General features: G+C 44.7%; 3 protein-coding genes across 3 annotated transcripts in view; 1 reads left to right on the top strand and 2 right to left on the bottom strand.

Moving 5' to 3' along the window:
- Positions 1-27: 27 nt before the first annotated feature.
- On the bottom strand, positions 28-7,023 carry rnf115a (ring finger protein 115a). Its single transcript, XM_080858637.1, has 9 exons — positions 6,928-7,023; positions 5,945-6,003; positions 5,666-5,720; positions 4,934-5,211; positions 3,920-3,988; positions 3,773-3,839; positions 3,365-3,458; positions 2,301-2,416; positions 28-1,940 (listed from the first exon to the last, which is right to left on the bottom strand). The coding sequence occupies exons 1-9, from the start codon at positions 7,003-7,005 to the stop codon at positions 1,821-1,823; spliced, it is 936 nt and encodes a 311-aa protein (XP_080714763.1). The 5' UTR covers positions 7,006-7,023; the 3' UTR covers positions 28-1,820.
- Positions 7,024-7,112: 89 nt separating this feature from the next.
- Positions 7,113-15,894, top strand: polr3c (polymerase (RNA) III (DNA directed) polypeptide C). The gene is made up of 15 exons (XM_080857297.1): positions 7,113-7,221; positions 7,781-7,927; positions 8,666-8,930; positions 11,203-11,421; positions 11,654-11,733; positions 11,971-12,075; positions 12,371-12,463; positions 12,820-12,900; positions 12,982-13,033; positions 13,238-13,298; positions 13,666-13,816; positions 14,050-14,151; positions 14,575-14,624; positions 14,842-14,991; positions 15,363-15,894. Exons 2-15 carry the CDS (start codon positions 7,781-7,783, stop codon positions 15,442-15,444), a joined length of 1,638 nt encoding a protein of 545 aa, XP_080713423.1. The 5' UTR covers positions 7,113-7,221; the 3' UTR covers positions 15,445-15,894.
- A 350-nt stretch (positions 15,895-16,244) lies between these two features.
- The window catches only part of itga10 (integrin, alpha 10), a gene marked incomplete at its 5' end in the record, with an annotated part of 37,910 nt that continues 34,772 nt past the window's right edge, over positions 16,245-19,382 (bottom strand). Inside the window, 7 exons of the mRNA XM_080857461.1 lie at positions 16,245-16,681; positions 17,252-17,365; positions 17,644-17,739; positions 17,982-18,095; positions 18,537-18,644; positions 18,872-18,985; positions 19,145-19,229. Coding sequence (XP_080713587.1) covers positions 16,625-16,681; positions 17,252-17,365; positions 17,644-17,739; positions 17,982-18,095; positions 18,537-18,644; positions 18,872-18,985; positions 19,145-19,229 — 688 coding nt within the window. The 3' untranslated portion in view covers positions 16,245-16,624. The remainder of the gene's footprint in view (positions 16,682-17,251; positions 17,366-17,643; positions 17,740-17,981; positions 18,096-18,536; positions 18,645-18,871; positions 18,986-19,144; positions 19,230-19,382) is intronic.

Raw genomic sequence — 19,382 nt, forward strand, 5'->3', positions numbered from 1 at the left:
CCCCAAAGCTGTCTACCGACTGTGCCTTTACACTTGGATGAAAAGCAATTTTTTAGTCCTATAATTCCAAAATCAAGACAGGGACTGAATAATTCTGATGTACAGAATAAATTAAACTATGTCAAATCAAATCCTAGGAAGAAACTCTAAATTCTGTATGGTTGAACAAAAAGTGTAAAAAAACAACTTAACATTTTTTTTTCATTTTTATTGAATTTCATTTTAGAATTTTACATCATACACATCATATATATAATATATACTTTTTTTAATTCAGGGCTTCATGTTTTTTTTTTTTTCCATAATCAATGCTTTGTTCCATTCTGTTTTACGTCCAGGAGTTGTTGAACTAGGATTATTTACATTAAAAAAATAGAGTGATGGAAATGAGAGCAAAAGGAGACTATGACTGATGTGTTCAGTGATATATACACCGGGTGACTGATGTGTTCAGTGATATATACACCGGGGTGCGAGGAGAGACTGGAAGGGCATCTAACAACAGAGATGACACTGGGCATGGGGCGAGTCTGACAGTGCAAATGGAAAACATGAGACAAGAAACTCAGATATTCACTTAAATTCAGATATTTCATTTTGTTTCTACAGCATTACCATGGTTTTTTTTTTGTTTTTGTTAAAAAAGAAAACTTTAAAAAAAGGAAAAGAAATAATGAACTGTACACGACTGCAGAGAGGCTTGCGAGTTCTTTTGCTTTAGCAATATTGTGCAGTTTACTGCCTTGCCTGACTGACTGACTGACTGACTGACCCACAGACAGCCAATTCTGCTCCACTCTTCATCTCTACGTTTATGAGCATGACAACACAACTGATCCAGGTCAGGTAGTGAATGGACATAGGAGGGGATGGTTTACAGGAACAATCTCTATTGCCAGTGAGCTGAAGATGGATAGCATTGGAGAGAGACAGATAGTGAATGGATAAAATAAACAGCTTAAAAAAAAAAGCCAGGGAGAGGGAGGAAGGCAAAGTGGTGTATGCTGGAGGTGTGAACTCGAGCACTGAGGTTATCTTTGCTTCCCTAAATGGAGCGAGAGAAAGCAAAACCATGAGAGGAGAGGGAGGTCAAAACTGCAGATGCGGAGAGAGGAACTCCTTCACACGAGCATGATCTCTGCATTTGGAAAACACACACAACTGGAGCAAAGGGCCACATACAGCTGAGCAGCTGAGTTTGGTCCAGGCCAAGCTCTGATACGGTCCACTTCCAGGTCAGAGCAGGGCTGCATCTGTTTCAGTGTCAGCCGCTGTTGGCTGCACAGTGGCTGTATAAAAAGGCGGACAGAGAGAGAGAGAGAGAGAGAGATGGAGAGACAGACAGGCTGAGAGAAAAAAGAGAGAAGTAATATGTACACACTGACGGATGATAGAGAGATGCTGGAGCAAACATCCGAACAGGCAGACAGTCAAAAAGTGTTTGTGTTGGTGTAATTCAGACAGAAATTGTCTTTTGTGCAAGGGACGTCCAAGGATGCAGGTTAAGGATTGTGTGTGTTTGTGTGTGTATGTATGTGAATGTGAGTTCTTCAGAAAGGCTATCTCTTCTGTGTGCATGGATTGGGGTTGAGAAAAGAAGGTTGAGGGCTTTTTGTGTGTGTGTGTGTGTGTGTGTGTGTAATTAAGAAAGACAGGGACAATGGTGTCCACGGATGCTGTATGAGTGTGTGTGAGATTCTGTGGGTGTGTATTTCAGAGACACAGACTACTCTGGGAAAAGGCCAGTACTGAAGGATGCCGGTCACAGGGAGTGTGTGTGTTTGTGTGTGTGTGTGTGTGTGTGTGTGTGTGTGTGTTCTTCAGAAAGACCATCTCTCCTGTGTGCGGGGATCGGTGCTGTGGGGCGAGGGTTCTGTGGGTGTCTGAGTGCTGCTGTCTTCACCACTCAGGGACTTCCTGCAAACTGGACATGTGTCATGCTGCAGAGAGGTTGGGAGGAGAGAGAAACAGAGGGATGATACAACAAGGATGAGGAGAGAATAGAGGTGTACAAGACAGAAGGAGAAAGCGAACGGGAGGGGGACGAGAAGAAAGTGTATAGTCCGGGGGGGGGGGGGGGGGGGGCAAAGAGAGGGGCGAGAGGAGGATGGCGAAGTACAGAAAAGGAGGAGGGGAGAAAAGGACATGGTAGAGAGAAAGAGGGAGGAATGAAAAGGGGTGAAGGGGGGGTGGAGGGGGCAGAGGAGGGGGTCGAGATAGGGCAAAAGAAAAACACAAAGTAAGACTCTTACACAGACCCTAAAAGTGGCTTACTGCCAGTGGACTTCATACTGCCTTACCAGTTCCAGCCAGGGGACGATGCAGTCGCTGTGGAAGAAGTGGTTACAGGGCAGCTGTCTGACAGGTTCCCCGGCAGCGTAATCCTCCTTACACACCGGGCACTCCATGTTAGAGTCTGAAAGAGATAGATAGACAGAGAGAGAGAGATAGTTAGATAGACAGATGGAGGGAGAGATAGAGGGATGGATTTGGAGAGAAATAGAAAGGGGGGAGGGGGGTAAGAGTTCAGTCATGTTCTACATATGCTTCAGAGATAGAGTGAGAGAGAATGAGAGAGAGACAATTGCGTGTTTGTGGTGCCGTCTGTCTGAGAACACACTGGAAACTCCTCTGAATAGACTGCACATGATTTGCATCAAACCCTCATCACATGTAAACATTTAAAATGATAACCAGTTAATCAATGCTACCATTCAGCTACATAGATCTCATTTCTACTTGGAGTTCGGGTTGAGAAGATGGGGGGGTTTAGGGGCAACGCCAGACTGGGAAGTGGGGGAAAAGACAGAAGCAAGGGAGAGTGGAGGAGAGAGAAAGAGAAAGACAAAGAAAGGGAGGGAGCAGTAGAGAGATTGAGGGGAAGGCAGAAAAGACAAATTAAATGAGGAATGGGAGAGGGGGGAGGCAGGCAGGGGAGGCAGAGAGGGGAAGGAAAGAGAGAGAGGGAAGAGTGGTGAGGGGGGGGAAGAGAGAGGGGTGAGGGGGGGGGAAGAGAGAGGGGTGAGGGGGGGGGGGAAGAGAGAGGGGTGAGGGGGGGGGGGAAGAGAGAGGGGTGAGGGGGGGGGGGAAGAGAGAGGGGTGAGGGGGGGGGGGAAGAGAGAGGGGTGAGGGGGGGGGGGGAAGAGAGAGGGGTGAGGGGGGGGGAAGAGATAGGGGTGAGAAGAGAGAGGGGTGGGGCGTTGAGCCCAGACCCAAGATTCCTAAACTGAGTCACCTCATCAGTATCACAACGAAACTGACAGCACCCGGGGAGCACACAAGACAAAAATAGCAGGAGATGGAGGAAGGGGGGGCTGGAGAGAGACGGTGGGAGGGAGAGCAAATTAAGGAGAACGAGACTGACCTGACTGTTCCTGAGAGATGATTACTGTGGGGAGGGACGAGATCTTCTCCTTGTCAGCTGGAGGGGGGCCGGTGTTCTCAAACTGACCCAGTAACTGGCAGACACACACAATCCATCACAGTTAAGTCAGGAGGAGGCTGCTAGCCCAACCCACTGAACTCAATGAGAACAAGAAACATGCACATGACCGCTTGATGTCATAAGCACTGTGCCATACAGGTAAGTCTCAAAACCATAGGTGAATATGATCATAGCTCAGTATTTTGTCAGCTAGTATGATCTAGACTAGAGTACCTGTATGATGAGTATGATCTAGACCTGTATGATGAGTAAGTGTGATCTAGAGCACCTGTTTGACGACTGAGTAAGATCTAGAGTACCTGTATGAGTGAGTATGATCTAGCGTACCTGTGTGATGACTGCATCCAGTCCGCCCTGTCCCCAGGCGTAGTCTCCAGGGTTTGAGTGCAACATCCTACACACACACGGATCTGCATGAGTTTTCAGTCATTCACACATCTCATTGTATTTGGACTTTTAAAGGTGTTCACATACCACGGGAGAGGCTGGGAGCCTGGAACTCCTGAATTGGCAAAGAGACCAGCAAGAAACTGCTGTACTATTCTGCAAAGAGAGTGAGTGAATGACAGAGAGAGTGAGTGAGCGAGCCAGCAAGAGGTACAAAGTCACTTCTCATCTCATTTCTAGCGGACTCCTAGCCATGCAACTGAAAAGGTAGGAATCGCACACAAAGTTCTATAAATTACAAAAGGTGTTGCTATGCCCTGGCTAAGCCTGAGAAATCACAGCTTCATAGGCGCTTTAGACAGATCACACTTTCAAACACCACATCTGTTGACATATGGGAGTAATGGGATATGGATGGGTAGTGTGGGGAAGTCCAGTTACGTGTATCAGACAGAGCCCTGCATCATCACACTCACAGCTGTGCGCCCATCTCATAGATCAATGCATAATTCAGCAGAGAGGGAGATTCACACTCAGCATTCAATATTCATTCAGGGATTCAAGGTGAGGGAGGTCAGACAGCCAGTGAGACAGAGCGCGAGGGGGGGGGGGGGGGGTGCACAGAAAGGGGGGGGGGACTAAAGGGGGAACAATAAAGAGGCCTATGCAGAAACTGAGCACAGTGGATGGATGGGACAGTGATGGATGGAGGGAGAGGTGGGGGTGGTGAAAAGGAGTTTAAAGTGAGAGAGATGTGTGGAGACAGGGAATTGATAAGCGTGATCCTGGCACATACATACACGTGCTCGCGCGCACACACACTCACAGAGATATACGCGGATAAAACAAAAACACTTATTTTTCCTATTCTCAAATCCATGAATTTTATAATTGTCTATTTTTAAATCTATGTTTAATGTCCTTGCTGTAAAAGAGATGAGAGATGCCTAGAGACAGATTGTTGTAAGGGAAACAAGAGTGAAGAGATGTGTACAGAAAGCCAGCTGTAAGAGAGATGATAGATGTGGAGAGATATCTAGCTGTGAGAGATGAGAGCAAGAGATCTGTACAGGCAGCTGTCTGCCTGCACAACACACTCACCCTTCCACAGCTGGGGACCGGTCGGGTCGACTGCTCCCTCTGGACCGGTACCGCCTCTGAGTGTGGACACGCGGAGGGCGACCCAGGCCCCAGTGATCGCTGCTGCCTCCCAGCGGGCTCCCCAGGGGCCCCCCCAGTACCCCCGGGACTGAACCGCCAAAGCTCCCCCCGCCCAGCCCCAGACCCCCGACACCTCCTCCACCAGGCACCCGGGGCTCTGAGTCTGGACTGTCAAGGTCTACTGTGAACGGCCTGTCCACAAAGAGCAGGCGCCAGAGCTGATAGAGAGCCACAGAGAAATGGGACAGACAGGGGTGAAGTGTGTGTGTGTGTGTGTGTGTGTGTGTGTGTGTGTGTGTGTGTGTGTGTGTGTGTGTGTGTGTGTGTGTGTGTGTGTGTGTGTGTGTGTGTATGTGTGTGTGTGTAAGAGAGAGACCAAGTGAGAACAAAATGAGAGAGAGAGAAAAAAACACAAAAATCAACAATAGAGGAGTTGAATCCATGTTCTTTGTCTATGTGAAAGGCTTGTGATTTCAATTCTCACAATGAAATCAGCAGAGGCTTATAACAGACAGCCAGTTGCAATATGTACTAAATAACTTTGATGCACAGACAGAATGATGTACAGTGTGGATGATTTCAACACAGCTGTTGGGGAGAGAGGGAGTAACTCAGAGTCTGGTGACTGCATGAGTGTTTCAACATGACACAGGGAGAGAAAGGGCACTGTACCTCTGCAAACTGTGTGGCCGTGTCGTCTAAGCCATTTGCACTGTTTTCTAGAAAACTAGAGACAACAGAAACGAGAGAGCGTAGGGTTCAGCACATTTGTATGTCAACACCAATCTGAACTACACAGCTTGTTCATGCGTACATAAATGTGAAATACTTAGCAAACATGTACAAATTGAGACGAAACAGAATACCATAGCCTGAATATAATGGCCTACTCTACAGAAAAACAGGACATGTAGAACATCATAAAACATGAATACAAAAGTTAATTTGTACCTGGAATCTTCTGTCACTTCTTCAATGAAGCCCGAGTCACATCTTGGGCATATATATTCCTAAAAACAAGCCAGCATTTTTCAGTATACAGCATTGATCACAACACTGCCGTCACACAGGCTGTTTGTGTCTTCATGGCACGCACCCGAACAAGCTTATTTTACTGACGGCAGAACCGGCAAAACACGTCTGTGGCTGCGCTCTCGAAAGTCAAAAACTACAAAAGAACGGCCCTGGAACCGAGACATGGGAACTCCCATCAACTTGATTTAATGGTGCTAATGGGTGTCATTGGGCTAACTGATTCGATAACTAAATGGGATTATTTCCTTAGGTGGATATTTACAAGCCCATTCAAGATTGTCTCAACAACCTCTGATATTGGGTTTATCGTGGTTTAATTTAAGGCTGACATTTGCCTAGAGGCTAGCCTTGGGCCATTTCGGTTTCGCTTTTCTTTGCGTTATCAATATAAAAAAACATAATCAGCAGTGCATACGCCTTCACCCTACATAGTATCATTGGACTTCATTATTTGATGGAAAAAACGACGATAAGACAGAACAATAAATCCAAAACAACCCATAAGCTATGTAGCTAGTATCAACATTAAGGAAGTAACGTTAAATTACGGTATGTGACAAGCAGCCTAAAGCAGTCATCTGAATTCAACAGCAATAACATTACTGCCCATCATGGATGTTGTGCTGGACATACCACCGATCACTCGATTTACGTGCTGTTTCAAGTCTGGACGACATAAACAACATTCCTTCAGCTTTTGTTAGGGCCCCGCATACAGCCAGCTAGCAATCCTACGCTACGCTAGCGGGTGAAAAGAACCAAGGAATTGTGCTAGCCTGTCAGCTAGCATTGACAAGCTCGGTTGTTTTGCCTCGCTCTATTTGGCAGCGTTTATCCAGACCAGGGCAGACATTGTATGGAAATGACAGAACAGACATGCACCAAAGCAGCTTACATACCGGGAGTTTAGGGCTAACTTCTCCCTTACAACAGTGACAGAAGAACCGATGCGGGGGTATCGCCGCTGCCTCCGCCATTTTTCCTGGAATAGGACAAACAGTGACGTCGTCCTGGTCGAGGAAAGAGGCGGTCCTCCAGCAGCCCAGCATGCAGTTCGTTCATATCTGTGAGTCCGAGGGCGGAAGTTGTTCACAACAGTGAACACATGCTTTTTGGAATGTGTCTAATATTTACCTTGGAAATGTATCTGATTGCCCTCATATATTGAAGTTTCAGTGGAAAATACCCGAAAGGTAGGAAATGTGTTTCTTCTTAGGATGTGCCAATTTCCCAGTGGTCTTGATGGTATGTCCCTGGTTTATGATGTGGCAAATAATGATTACTCAGGCCAAGATAATTTAAGCTGTCAGTGTTAGTCTATATGAGGCTTGGCTAGTTTGTTGTACATCAACAGGTTCTATTTATATTCAGTATGAATAACAATATTTTTATTCGGATTAGTTGTATTTATTCTGTTTCCTGATTTTTGAAAAAATGCTTTCCTGAGAACCAAATTCGCACCCTAAAGACGGGACTTCAGTGCGCCAGTGGGGACACATTGGAGACGAATGGGTGTTAGTGGAGGGAGAAAGTGGTGCGCAGCTAGCGCGAACAGTAACACAGAGAGGCAAATAGGGCTGTACTTTACCTTCCTGTTAGACAATGTGCGTCTCTGCCTGTCAGATTATTTATATGCGTGTGCGCAGATTGCTCTGTGTGTGTGTGTGTGTGTGTGTTAATTGATCTATGTGTGTATGGCGGTGTATCATATATGTATGTTTGGCTGAATGTGTGTGTGATGTGTTTGTGCAGATGACGGCCCAGGAGGTGCGTCTGTGCGGACTCCTCTTGCAGGAGCATTTTGGGGAGGTGGTAGAGAAAGTGGGCACCCAACTCATCAGGAGCGGAGCGCTCAACCTTCGCGCCATTGTCCAGCAAACCAACATGCCCATTGACCTGGTACAATTTCACCCCTTCTCTGAAAGATACACCAATACCTTTAGGGTTTCTCAAGTCCAGCTCCATTCAGTTCAACAAATGTTTATTGTCCCTACATAGCAATGTGTAATAGTGTAAAAGCAAGTAATAGTGCCTGAAGAAGCACAGTTAGGGGATCAACCTATAGGAAAAGACAACAGGACTTGTACACTAAACGTTTTAGCCTAAAACGTTAGGAGTTAATACAAGTGTACAAGTTTTAGCCATAATCAATAAACAATTCTTTGAAGCAACAGAAATTTTGGATGTTTGTTCCACTTACACCTCCTGTTTCCTGTTGCTCTTTAATCAGTTTTATTGAACCCAGATAACAGTTGACTAATCTGGGACAGATCTGTTCTTTTCTCAGCTGGTAAGTTGGTATCGACGGGTCTCCTGATCTTTCTTCAGTCCATCTGCCCCGACTGTGAGACTTGCATCTCATTCCCTGAGCTACCTTCATTTAACCCTGCAGCAAACCCGGCTGCATTTGCCTTTGTGACAAGTTTTTTCTAGCCTAATTTATATATCAGAATGCTGGTATGATGGTGTCCATCACAAGCCAAAGGTGCCTTTTGATAGCAGGAATAGACCGTGTGGTCAGTCAGTATGTGTACTTCTGTTGAACATGAGAGACATTATGATCAAAGTTTCCAGACTAATTTGTGTGTAGACCTTTTGCCATCAAGACTAACATTATCCCCCCCCCCACCCCTGCAGGCGAAGAAGTCTCTGTGTGTGCTGGTGCAGCATGGTCTCTGTGTATTTGGGAGTGCGCGTCGGGGCCCTGGGGGGCCGGTGGAATACCGCGTGTGCGTGGAGAATGTGCTGCACATGCTGCGCTACCCCCGCTACATCTACACGGCCAAGAGTCTCTACGGAGACACAGGGGAGCTCGTCGTGGAGGAGATCCTCCAGAGAGGACAGATGACCATGAGCTGCGCGGTCAAGACTGTTGCCGACAGGCTCACACACAATATGGAGGGTGAGACTGTTTGTTTGTGTGAATGTGTGTGTGTGTGTGTGTGTGTGTGTGTGTGTGTGTGTGTGTGTGTTGATTTAACTTTGAAATGAACCAGTTGTCGGTTGTTTATGGAGAGAGATATGTCTCAAAAGTATCTCATCTCTGGGAGTTGTAAACAAGGTGTTGGTTTCACAAGCTGCATCTTAATTTGGCCAAAGGCCAGCTATACTCAATGCAAGAGGACTGCTGATCGAAAAATGCCAAACAACTATGGAGAGAGATATGTCTCAAAAGTATTCGTAAATGCAAGTACCATGATCCACAAATGTTTCACGATTTACAAATGTGTTTTGCAATCCACAAAAACAAAATTCTTACTCGTGATTTGTAAGTTGGCATTTACATAAATGTGCTATGATTTGTACACATAGATGTCCATTTGTAAATATATCGTTTGTAATTTCTTAAAATACGTAACATTTAGGGTGTGCATTTCTCATGGTCTGTCATTTGTAAATCTACAATTCGCGTGTGAAGTGTGGAATCTGCATGTGTGGGCCGCCCAATACACGCGTGCAATCCTTCTACCTGTGACGTAATTTTGAGACAAATTTTTCGGTTTTGAGACATGGCTTTCTGATCCACAAATACAAGCATTAATAAAAAATGCTCGAAATGATGTAATCCTGCAGAAAATACATTTACAGCACAGATCAGTAGAAAAATATCAGTAGCCTATTTATTTGATTTTATCGTTACTTGTTTTTTACTCTCATGATGACGCTCTCGCATAGAAACGTGGGACGGAGCCAAGCTGTTGCTTCACTGAATGGCCTATATGCTTAATCAATACGTTATTTGAAGTCATGAAAGATGTAGAGTAGCCTGTAATGGAAATACACTGGAAACATAGATTATTTGAAAACAACCTCTTAGACATTTACAGCACAGAAAAATATCTGTGATTTATTTGATTTTATCGTTACTTGTTTTTTACTCTCATGATGACAGATGAGGTGCTCTCACATAGAAACGTGAGCGGGGAGCCAAGCTGTTGCTTCACTGGATAGGCCTATATGCTTAATCAATACGTTATTTGAAGTCATGAAAGGCGATATCAAGATATGCGTTAGGCTGTGGTACGATTTTCAAAACTGTTTTATTTTTTTGCTTAGAACTGCTCACCAAATAAGTAATAAAAAAAAAAGTTATTCATGCATGTTTGTTTTTTCTATTTTTTTTTTTTTATATGTATTGGTTTAAACAAAGTAGCACAATTAAAATAAACAGACAGAAATACCATGCTCATTGCAGTTCCTGTGGTACAATAACAACATAGCCTTCACAGCATGTTTTTTTCGACATTTAGAACTGACTTGTTTTTAAATAATCTATGTTTCCAGTGTATTTCGCTTACAGGCTACTCTACACCTTTCATGACTTCAAATAACGTATTGATTAAGCATATAGGCCTATTCAGTGAAGCAACAGCTTGGCTCCCCGCCCACGTTTATATGCGAGAGCGTCATCATGAGAGTAAAAAACAAGTAACGATAAAATCAAATAAATAGGCTACTGATATTTTTCTACTGATCTGTGCTGTTAATGTATTTTCTGCAGGATTACAATCATTTCGAGCATTTTTATTAATGCTTGTATTTGTGGATCAGAAAGCCATGTCTCAAAACCGAAAAATTTGTCTCAAAATTACGTCACAGGTAGAAGGATTGCACGCGTGTATTGGGCGACCCACAAATGCAGATTCCACACTTCACACGCGAATTGTAGATTTACAAATGACAGACCATGAGAAATGCACACACTAAATGTTACGTATTTTAAGAAATTACAAACAATATATTTACAAATGGACATTTATGTGTACAAATCATAGCACATTTATGTAAATGCCAACTTACAAATCACGAGTAAGAATTTTGTTTTTGTGGATTGCAAAACACATTTGTAAATTGTGAAACATTTGTGGATCATGGTACTTGCATTTACGAATACTTTTGAGACATATCTCTCTCCATAGTTGTTTGGCATTTTTCGATCAGCAGTCCTCTTGCATTGAGTATAGCTGGCCTTTGGCCAAATTAAGATGTAGCTTGTGAAACCAACACCTTGTTTACAACTCCCAGAGATTAAATAAAGCGAGACTATTTACTGTTAACGTTTAACATTTTATGCTGTATGTTTTTTTTGATTAAAGTATCTTCTTTGCCAGTTATGATGACTTTTGTTCTATCTCTTTCCTGTATGTACCTGTTATGTGGGTGCCTCTATACAGATGGCTGCAGTATGGACTACAGTGAGGTGATCTCTGCTTTCTCCAACCTGGTGGAGACTCACTTTCTGCAGCGCTGCCCTGTTGCAGCCGAACAGGGAAGTGCCCCTCCGGCAGCAACAAGCACAGTAGAGACTGCTCCAGCACCCCCTGCTATCACCCGCCCCCCAGCACCTGAAAGTAACCCTGACTGTTACAAACTGCCTCACATCAACCTCAGAGGTGTGTCAGCAACACAACACACACACACACAAACATATACACAAGAGACACATTTCTAAACACATCTGAAACGGCGATGTCCTTTATTTTTGTCATTGAGCCTGCTGTAGTCATTCGCATTCTTTTCATCCAGAGGTTCGCATTGACGTGCCTATGACTAAGTAGCTTCGAGTACATGAGTGTTTAGTAAGTGTAAGTGTTCATGTGAGCTGCGTTTTGTGACATGTGACAGGCCGAGGCAAACGCAGGCGGTCCAGTGAAGATGGAGAGGACAAGAGAGAGGCAAAGCGACCAAAACTAGAGAACGTAGAGGTGGGTACCACAGTCGTATGCTCAGAGAATGCAGGGAAAACTACAGAACAGAGAGGTGGCATGACTGATCTGAGCTCAAAGAACACTGCTATTGCCATGTTTTAATAAACACGAACAATTTCCACTCATCTTCCCCTTGTCTCTATCCTCCCATCTTCTCTCTACGTGTTCCTTTCTTTCATTGCCTCTTTCTTGTTTGTGTCTTCACCTTCCCTCCTCTCCTCCTCTCTCCACCAGCCTGTGGGTGATGAGGGGATTTACTGGCAGGTGAACTTTCAGCGTTTCCACCTGCACTTCAGAGACCAGGCCATCATCAGCGCCGTGGCCTGCAAGCTGGACCAGGTCAGTGAGCCCACATCCCCTTTCTCATTGTTCTCTTTAGTTACCCTCTCCCCCCAGATACATTTTTTTTTAAATGATGAGTTATAATTCTCTCTGTGATTGAGTTGTAATTCTGTCTTAAATGTTATCTTCTTAACTATGAATATGATGAATTGTATTAAGCAGTGTCATGTTCCATACTGATAAAATGGGCTTTTATTGTGTTCTGTATTGAGGAGGAATGTTTTGTCTAACACTGATTGCTGTGGTGTTGTCCTGTTGGTTTTGGTTCTCATGTGTTTGGTTGTCATGACAGACCAGCAGTGAGATCGTCAGGACCATGCTGAGGATGAGTGAGGTCACAACTCAGCCTGGTGCTGCCCATACACAACCACTCTCAGCCAATGAGGTAAGACTCCCTTAACCATCAGTATAATCTCCTTCAGCCAATAAGGTAAACACAATCATATAGCTTTAGCTCCCACAATAACACAATTAACTGGATGGTCCGGAGGCGGTTGCGGAGGAGAAAACGCTGAGGAAACTGGACTGTTTCTATTTTTTGGAAAAATGTATGTTTGATTCCTATTCCTATTCCTTTTGTCCTGTTCAGTTCATAAATCTTGCTGCTATTACACCTGAATTTCCCTAACGGGATTGATAAAAGTTTATCTATCTATCTTTATCTATCTAACATCAGTAGTGAAAGCCACTCAATCAGTGTGAAGGTAAATGTTTATGGTGTTTGTGGGTTTTTTTTGTCAGATTTTCCGAGCACTTCCCCCGAGCTACAGTATTGGCAGACCCATTCTGGATCAGTATCTTACCTTACTGGTGGATGACCCGGTAAGAACTGAGACATTGACCCAAACTGGCTTTGGCAATAGGCCCATCCTGACCTGACTAATGGCCTGTCTCTCATTACAGATGGAGTTTGTGGGGAAGTCGGGAGACAGTGGAGGGGGAATGTATGTCGTCAGTATCCTTTTGAACCAACGGTTCTGTCTCCAGTTTCACTTTCCATTCATCTGTCCGTTTATACACCTGTCGTTATGCTCTCTGTACTTCTGTTACACACACAGTTTGAATAAATATTGATTACCATTATTTGAAACACTTCTACGCTTTCTGCAACACATAGCACTCAGAGCTGTGTGATGATGACCTTTAACTCTGACCTCAGATCTGCACAGAGCCCTGGCCAACCTGGCAAGAGCCACTCTGGAGTCTGTGGTGCAGGAGAGGTAACGTAACGCACGTCCCCTCGTCCTCTCCGGTCGCTTGTCACTGCCTGCCTCTCTTGTCTCTCTGTCGAGCTCTATAGGCTCTGCCATTTGGTCATCCTTTCATTTGAAGCCACTCACAAAACCATTTAAACATCTACCAGTCAGTGAAAGTGTTAGATGTAATTCATTGTGTGGAAACAGTGAATCATATGAGTGCTGAGGTACTGTATATTTATCATTAGTTCATGTTCCGCAGATGTGGAATGCAGTTATTGTAGACCACATGAGGCTAAATCAAGTTGTTTCAGCCTGGTTTAGAGGTCATCTATACCAGAATGCATTTCCCTCATTCCACCGTCTCTCTGGCCTGTTTTGGTCCGCTCAGATTTGGCTCGCGGTCGGCTCGCATCTTCCGGTTGTTGCTACGGAAACGGCACCTGGAGCAGAAGCAAGTTGAGGACTTTGCCATGATTCCAGCCAAAGAGGCTAAAGACATGTTGTACACATTACTGTCAGAAAACCTGGTTCAGCTGCAGGTAAGACACATACATACCACCTTTCCAAACACTCTTGTGTTGGATATGGATATGAATAGATAGATGGATGGATGGACAGATGTGGTTTGGGTGAGGGATGGATGGATGGATGAATGCCTAGATTGATTGATAGTGTGATGGATAACTAATGGATCAATGCGGATAGTTATGGATAGTTATGATGAGGCCTTTAATGCAAGATGCTCTTCATGTCTGTATGTTCTTGTTTACAGGAAATCCCAAAGACCCCAGACCACGCCCCCTCCCGTACGTTCTACTTGTACACGGTCAGCCAGCTCCCCACGGCCAGGATGCTGCTGCAGCGCTGCTATAAGGTACACACACACACCCTCACACACACACACACACTCACCCTCACACACACACACTTCATAGTCATACCATACAACGCATGCTATAAGGTACACACAGGGCTCAATAGTCATAACATACAAGACATGCTGAAAGGTCCCCACTCATTTAGATGTCCATGTTCACATTGAGCTTCTATTACCAAAACAGTTAATGTGTACTCTAAAATGTCCTCTAAAAGGTTGACTGAATAAGATGACACAATGTCCCACCTCATGAAATGTATACTAAGCAAATTCTTTTAATGTTTTTAAAGTTACATGTTTTCAGAAAAAAAGCCAAGACATTATATTGTGTAGCAACCCATTTTGCCCCAAGTGCCCAGTAGTGGTGATGCCTCGATGTTTTGTCCACATGAATGAGGGTTTGTCATGTGTTTGATACAGACCGTGAGCAACCTTATCGAGAGACGCCTCTTTGAGACCAAAGAGAACAAGTGAGTAAGACTATTAGTCTCTATCTTTTCTGTCTCTCTAGTTTTAGTGTCTATGTTTTCTGGGATTTTATTACAATCATACATGTTTTATAACCAACAGAGTTTAATGTGCAGTTTATGTGTATGAAAATAATGTTTCCACGTCACATTAATAAAAAAATATTTTATAACAGATACTTATGTAGATTGATTGACTTGATTGATTATTGATTGGCAGGCGTCATCTGGAGAAGTCTCAGCGAATCGAGGCTATCCTAGGATCACTAAAGGACACAGGGGCGGAGCTAACTCAGCTTCAGGAAGTGGAGGAGATGATCACCGCCCCAGAGAGACAGCAGCTGGAGGCACTACGACACCATATCAACAAGTACGACACAAACACACTCACTCTCACACACAGGAATACTACACGACTGTGTGACTGCACAATACTAAATACAGCACATCAGTGCCCACTTCAAACTGGCAGAACTGTAACCCCTCAACAAGTTTGAAACTACACAACTAATAAGCTACTGCATCCCCACACAACACAACCCCAAACTACATAGCCTTACACAACACACACAACAGTAGTGTAAATCAAATGGTGAAACACACACACAGACACACACACACACACATACACACACACACACACACACACACACACACACACAGGTATTCCATAGCAATACACACCAAATCAGCTCATCTGCCTCACACACACCAATGGCTGTCCACTGTGCCCCTCTGCAGGCTGGACTCCAGTGAGAACCAGGTAGATGAGTCCATATTCCTCTTGGAGTCCTACGTCAACTCCACAGGAACCTCCCGCTAAAACTGAGACAGGTGGGGGGAGAGCGAGCGAGGGAGGACGACGAGTGTGCCTTTCCAGTCACAGATGTGTAATGGAGGATATGTTTGGTCTGACAATGCAAGCCAAGAGTCCCTTTTTTGTTTTACTGTTATGATGAATGGATGATTTCCCTTGTGTGTTTACGACGAAAAGTGGAGGGGCTGAATAGAGGCAGAGTAAGGTGATTACCGGATGGCACCAGGCTCTGGAACGGCGCTAGCCCAGAGTTGGGCCTGAACTGGGCCGAAACCCGCATCATCATTTCTTTGAATATTTTTTTTCAATAAAATATTTAGATTTGTTTGCTTGTTTTTCATTGTGTGGTGTAGAGAGACAGTATTAAAGCAGCTTTAGTTCCTCTGAGAACCAAGAACCTCAGACAATATTGGTTGGGATCGGGACTCGAGAATGAGCCAGCTGGTATCTGTGATGTAGTAGAAGGAGATCACAGGACACATGATGACAGTTTACAAAATACCTTTATTGATCAACAGTTTTAAAAATTAGACTTGAAAAGAATTTACAAAAGTGAAAACCTGTTATGAAACTGAAATTTAAATAAATGCACATAATTGAAATAATCCTGTATCATTACAATGTTACAAAGGCGTGTGTGTGTGTGTGTGTGTGTGTGTGTGTGTGTGTGTGTGTGTGTGTGTGTGTGTGTGTGTGTAGCCCAACCACCGCCCTCCTGATAGAAACAGGAGTAGTGTGTGTGCTGGCTGGTTGGGCTCCCTGTATGTACCTGTGCCCCTGCAGCCAGTGCTGGAGAGGGGGGGGGGGGGGTCTGGCCCTGGGGTAGCCATGCCATCAAAGCTGCTGGGGAGAGGGCCTTATACCTCCTGGAACCCCTCCTCTCCTGACACCATAACATGCCTATCGTGCACTTACTGAGCACTTCTTCACCCAATCTCCTTTCACTTTAAATAGATTTGGTACTTAGTGCTTACTCCAAAGTCTCCCATTGTAGCTTGAGGGTTGTTTCTCACTCGTAAGTTGATTTGGATAAAAAATGTTCAACCAAATGAGTGAATGTTAATGAGAGGGGTTTGGGTGTGTAGGTAGTGGTTGAGGTGGGAGGAGCTGCCAGCTTGGCAGGAGGAAGCAGTTGTCCGGTCGTCATGGAGGTGATGTTGTAGGAGTGTTGCCATGACGCCGGGGCTCAGTCATCTTTGTCCTCGTCTTCATCATTCCTCTGCTTTCGTGCGAAGAAACCCAACTGAAGGACAGAGACACCAGGTTCAGTAAAGTGGATGTCAGATTCAAAACTATCAGAAAGTATACATTAGTGTCTGTGGAAGAGGTATGTACAGGCCAAAGTAAAGACAGTTCAAGTAAAAAATGCATTCATCCATGCCAGATGTGTTCCAGAATCAGGTGGTATGGTGGAATTCATGAGATGTGATTTGATTTAATCAATTTGAACGCAACAGCATGCAGGTTTTTACTTTCTCCCAACATCATTTACTTTGGCCCAGATAGAAGTATACTGTGGAGCCTTGATGATCCTTGACGATCCTGCTTAGGTCTACTGTGTGTGTGTGTGTGTGTGTGTGTGTGTGTGTGTGTGTGTCTGTCTGTCTGTCTGTCTGTCTGTCTGTCTGTCTGTCTGTCTGTCTGTCTGTCTGTCTGTCTGTCTGTCTGTCTGTCTGTCTGTCTGTCTGTCTGTCTGTCTGTCTGTCTGTCCGTCTGTCTGGGTGCCTGCTGACCTTCAGGTGTGTGGCTTTGTGTAAGTACCTGCTGGCCTTCAGGTGTGTGTGTGTGTGTGTGTGTGTAAATGCCTGCTGACCTTCCACAGGATGAAGATGATGAGGGCAAGGAGCAGCAGGCCTCCGATAATACTGCCGATCAGAATCCACAGAGAGATGGGGATGGAGCGGCCCTTCAGAATCTCCAATACTGTCTACACACACACACACACACACACACATATACAGAGTCAAACCATCCATATACATATGCGGACACACACACAATCCATATGCACACGCGCAGACAAACACACAAACACACACACACACATAGGTAGAAATTAGTTTTGCTAAGGATAAGTGTGAGGTTGAAGCTCAAGGGAGTAGATGAAAGGTCAAGGAGAGTATTAGACTTCATGTGTGACATAGGTGTGCGCTGACTGCATGATGGTCCAGCCCAAACTTGTGGAGATGAGTGTAGTTCCCTCACCTCCCTCCAGATGGCAGCATTGCCCAGCGTTATCAGGTTGGACTCCTTCACAGCCAGTGTATATGAGCCCACAATCCGCACTGATTTAAACTTTGCCTGAGGAGAACAATACATCAAACAAAAGCAGTGAAATACTCTAAGGAATGTTGTCATATAATGCATCCTCGACATTAGCTTCATATTGGTATGTCAGCCTGGGTGTGTAGCTTCACTCTGAAGGAGTTGTTGACTCCTGGTGAGATGAAAAAGTGTGTGTGTGTGTGCATGTGTGTGTGTGCGTGTGCGTGTGCGTGTGCGTGTGCGTGTGCGTGTGCGTGTGTGTGTGCGCGGGCGTGTACCTGTCTGAAGAAGTTGTCATTAACTCTCCTGGTGAGGCGTATGAGTGCAGACTGGGATTTGAGCAGCTGCTGTATCTGGCATGTCACCTCCACACACCATGACCTCGTGCAGTTCTAGTGGGACAGGAGGTCAAAGGTCACCACAGGTGAGGACACCACACAGGTGAGGACACCAGACAGGTGAGGACACCAGACAGGTGAGGACACCACACAGGTGATGTCACCACACAGACTCTGGGATAAACACTGAACATCCAACACTTCCCCTTCAAACTGCATTAAAACCATGAATGAAAGCACACTAGCTGGCTGTCTGACTAGTTTAAATGGACAAATAATTGAATGCACCCAATCAATACTGCTGATCTGGTTATATCCATGAAAATATACGAAAATGTACAAAACATAATACCATTAATATAAAACAAACTTTGGAAAAAAGGCATGCTATTTTAAACATGATCTACACAATTAACACTAAAGAACTCTATTACCCTAACCATTCCATACACTCTGCGCTGATTAGAAATAAACCACACACACACACACACTCACCAGCAGGTCAGTTTTGAGCATGTCCTCTGGGTGCAGTGGCCACACGTCCCTCTGTCTGTCCTTCAGCTGAGGGAGATCACTCCTGACACTGCAGTTTACGCCTGTCGTCTGCAGAGTGCACACACACACACAAACACACACACACACACACACACACACACATAAATAAGCACACACTGACAAACAAACACATGTGCGCAGCTTCATATGCATGCACACATACTTACACATTCTGAGACACACATACCATGCACGTACAGTCACCCACACACACTCACACACAAAACACACAGTTGTGACATGACAGTGTTGAGACACTAAGGTGAGCTACTCACGTTGTGTGAGAAGGCCTCTGCCACGTACATGAAGCTCCTATCACCTGCAGCCACTGCAGGCAGGCTGATCCTCAACTCCATATTACTGACGGCATAACAGCCCAGATTCTGCACCTAGAAGTACACACACAGGCACACACACAAACATAAACATGCAGGCATTAATATTTCAACATACTTAAGTAAACACCTTCCTTAAGTAATCAATCCAATGATACAATGTGTGCATGCAAGTGTGATTTGTATTTCAGGCGGGGATGATTTGGCACCCACCCTGAAGTAAGTGTAGAACTCCGGTCCCATCGCCTCAGAGACAGTCCGAGTGGGATGTACCTCATACCGATTCAGGTTAGACTCACTTTTGCCGGGACAAACCACAAGCAACAGCAGGAGAGATGGTACAAACCAAACACAAAGGGGGGGGGGGGGGATTGATATATTACTGACACCAAATGAAAAAATATGACACAAAAAAAAAAGTGCTAAAGTGCAAGAGTGGTTGAAATAGAAC

Source organism: Sprattus sprattus (genome assembly GCF_963457725.1).
Source record: "Sprattus sprattus genome assembly, chromosome: 19".
Lineage (NCBI taxonomy): Eukaryota > Metazoa > Chordata > Actinopteri > Clupeiformes > Clupeidae > Sprattus > Sprattus sprattus.